General features: G+C 35.3%; 1 protein-coding gene across 1 annotated transcript; it reads left to right on the forward strand.

Annotated features, from left to right (window-relative positions):
• Positions 1 to 1,048: 1,048 nt before the first annotated feature.
• Positions 1,049 to 3,229, forward strand: LOC116351905 (putative uncharacterized protein DDB_G0289263). The gene has a single exon (XM_031784066.1). It carries the CDS (start codon positions 1,049 to 1,051, stop codon positions 3,227 to 3,229), a length of 2,181 nt encoding a protein of 726 aa, XP_031639926.1.
• Positions 3,230 to 3,564: the final 335 nt, after the last annotated feature.

A 3,564-nucleotide genomic window follows, 5' to 3' on the forward strand; every position in this document is an offset into this window, starting at 1 on the left:
TGGTCTTTGACTCTATCTTCGAAGATACGAATATCGATCAAGTATTAAATTCTAATTTTGAATAGAAGAACTTAGCGAATAAAACAAACATAAACGTCTGATACAGAATAGAACTTAGACGAATTAATATCATCATCGAATCTTAACAATAAATCGCGACTAAAATACTTGAAAAATAATCGAAAAGAGGAAACAAGAACGCCTCGCTCACTGAAGCTTAGAAAATAAGGATTGTAAACCAGAACACAACTCAACAAAATTATAATAAACAAATTTGTTTGTACAAAATTCGACTTTTAATCTCGGACATCGTACAAACTGGCGCTGCGAGTAAATACGACCCACTTTATCGTTATTGGAGACAGCGATAAAGTACTTTTAAATTTGTCTGGAGTCCTTTTCAAAAACCCTCTTTAAAAGAAGGAAAAAACGGCGGAATTTAAGAGAGTTAACGAGATATTTTACGGAATTTGAGCTTCAACGGGACAATAATTTCAACGGAGTATAAAAACCAACAGAACGGGATAAAAGGGTGATCGGACAAGGCGACTGTAACAGACAAGATTAGTTTCGAAGGAACTAAGGACAACACGGGAACGAGGATCTTTGGAAACATTTCAAAAAGAGGGGGAATTTATCAAGTAAGTGAAATTTTTCTTGTATCAGTAGGGTATGATTAGGACAAATGAATCAGCTTAGGTTAGAAAAAAAGCGATTAGAAAAAGAGTTAAAAAAATTAGAGTGGTCTAGTGGGAGACGAGATAAAAACGAGAATTTGAAGAAGATAGAAAAGTTGTGTGAACAATTGGCTCAGATAGAGAATAAACTTAATACTGAAAGGGCTTCTTTGGTAAATACACTAGTTTCGGATTTGAATACGTTGGATTTGAGTCAGTTGGTGCAAGAAAAGCAAAAAATAGAGGAATTGATTTCTGGAGAGGAAAAAGACGAAAAGCGTGCGGAATTTCAAACACAACTGAATAAAATTACTACGAATATAAAAAGGAAACGAAAGTTATCAGATTTGGAGAATTTAATTGATCGCACAATGTATCGCACTCCACCAAAAGCTGCGAAGAATGACTTGCCAGATCCAAATTTGGATACAGAAAAGGAGAAGACAATAATTCCATCCAATTTATTGTTGAGCGAGGGGGCATCTAATGTTCCTCCTGGGGAACCCTCAAGCATTATTGTATCCAATACAACAACCTCTGGCAGTAACACGATCAGTACTTCTACCAGTACGAATGTTAGAAGTACTGCTAATTTCGATTTTCCGAAAAAAATTGAAACAGAGGAGGAAAGGAAAGCACGTTTGCGGGAAGAAAAGATGCACGTAGAAGATTTCTTCCAGAATTTGCAAATTGTCGATGATTCAAAGGGAGCAACCCCAAAGAAGCCAATCAGGAAAAGTACTTTTGATCATGATGACTCTGTTGATTTTTCGAAGCCATCGAATCAAAATACTCATTCACTTCCAAATTTGGAGTTAAGTGATAGTGATTTGTTTAAAAAATTCAAAGAATACGATTCAACACCAGTTAGAGCTAGTTATCCGAAAGGTTCTATTGAAAAGACGAAAAGAGTCCAATTTTCAGGTCCAAAATATTTGGAACAAATTGTTTCCGATTCGTCGCGAGATAAAACTTTGAAGCCATCGGTACCTTGCATGGGTACAGAACAATTGTGTCAACAAAGAAACACTTTTGAACAAGGTTATACAGATCCAGACACATATACACAGTCATATTTTCAAAACAAATTTAACCCTCTACCTAAAGAATCTTCGACAAATCAATATGAACAAAACCGATTTTCGGATACATACAGTCAGCCTGTTTTTAATGATGTTCCACACGAGTATGATGATAATATTTTTAACAATCAACAAGGACCTTTTAACTCTATAAATTATTCTCAACGATCACCATACAATATGGCACAAACCTTTTCCAATCCAATGAACAATAATTTCAATCAGAATTTTGCGAACAATCGGGGAGCTCAGAATCAATCTTTTTCCAGTCCAATCTTTTCTGCAACTATTCGGGATTCATACATCAGACGTTTAAGGTCAATTCCAATTTTTAACGGATCAAGTTACAAAGATTTAAGGGAGTTTTTGGATGTAACAGACACGTTACGCAATGCGTGTTTAAATGAACAAGAATTGAATGAATTTTATGAACAAGCTATTTTGCAGTTGAGGGGAGAAGCAAAACGTGTCATCTCCGGGTCAGAATATAGCGATTGGAATGTAATAAAAAGAAAACTTATCTCTCACTTTTCTTATTTGGCAAATAAGGACATTATAACCAGTCAGTTGGAAAATTTGAAGCAAGAAAAGGATGAATCCTTAACAAAGTTTGCTGAAAGAGCAAGGAAATTACTACAAGAAAAAGATAGTATGTACACACATTTGACGTCAGATCAGAAATTCGAGCATAATCGAATGGCAAGGAAATCATTTATTAAGGGAATACAGAATGACAAGCTTCGTGAACGGTTGGCTATTCGTGGAGCCTCAAGTTTGGAAGACGCTATTTCCTTTTCAATCGAAATGGAGACTGATGCGATGACGCAAATTCCAAAATATGAACTATTTTATAGATTATGTTCGGTGAATGGACACCGAGAAAATCAATGTCGCCGAAGAAATAATAATGCCGATTTCAACGGAGTTATTTCTGCATTACAGGCGTTGAATTCCAATTCGGGTTTTAGACCTCGGGGTATTAGACCATTCAACAATAATAACTCTCGATTTGGTTGGAATCGCCCCACTGAGAATATGAATAGTCGTTTCAATATGAATAACAACCGTTTTTCAAGACCAAATATGTATAACAACAACTTCCCTGGTAATAATATGTATAATGATCGATTCTTTGGATCTAATATGCATGGTAACCGTTTTTCTGGTTTCAATATGAACAATTATCGTTTCCCGGATAGAGGTTTTAATAATAATAACGGGAACTATCGTTTCCAGAGTAATGGTCGCTTTTCTGGAAGAAATGACAATAATAACGGTTTGAACAGAGTAGAAAACTCTCAAATGGTTAGAAATGAGGGTTTCAATAGAAATAATAATGGTATTGGTAATACTGGTAACGACAATGGCTTTAGCCAAAACGCAAATCGTTATCCGAATCGTTTCAACGGCAGATCGAATCAAATTAATTTGGTTAAAACTTCTGAATCCGTAAGAGATTCGGAAAACTAAATGGGATGGGGAGAGACGATCGACTCACCTCTTCCATTCAGCCAAAATTGTCTATCAATTTCCAAACTTCAATGAATAATCACGCTACACTAAAAACTTTAATGAATTTTCAAAACGTATCAGAAGTTATAAATGCGGGAGATGTACGGTTAAATATAGTACAAGAAAGTGAAGCAATATTTGTGTATGTAAATTCAAATCTGAACAATGGGACACTTAAGTTTTTGGTCGACACTGGAGCGAGCATTAGTATAATAGCAAGAGAGGTGGTTTCAAGGGATATAAAAAGAATGAACTATGTAGTAAAGTTATTTGGAATTTTGGGCAAACAGAAA

This window comes from Contarinia nasturtii, unplaced genomic scaffold, assembly GCF_009176525.2.
Source record: "Contarinia nasturtii isolate CC-2019 unplaced genomic scaffold, AAFC_CNas_1.1 Cnas_scaffold_6562, whole genome shotgun sequence".
In the NCBI taxonomy this organism is placed as follows: domain Eukaryota; kingdom Metazoa; phylum Arthropoda; class Insecta; order Diptera; family Cecidomyiidae; genus Contarinia; species Contarinia nasturtii.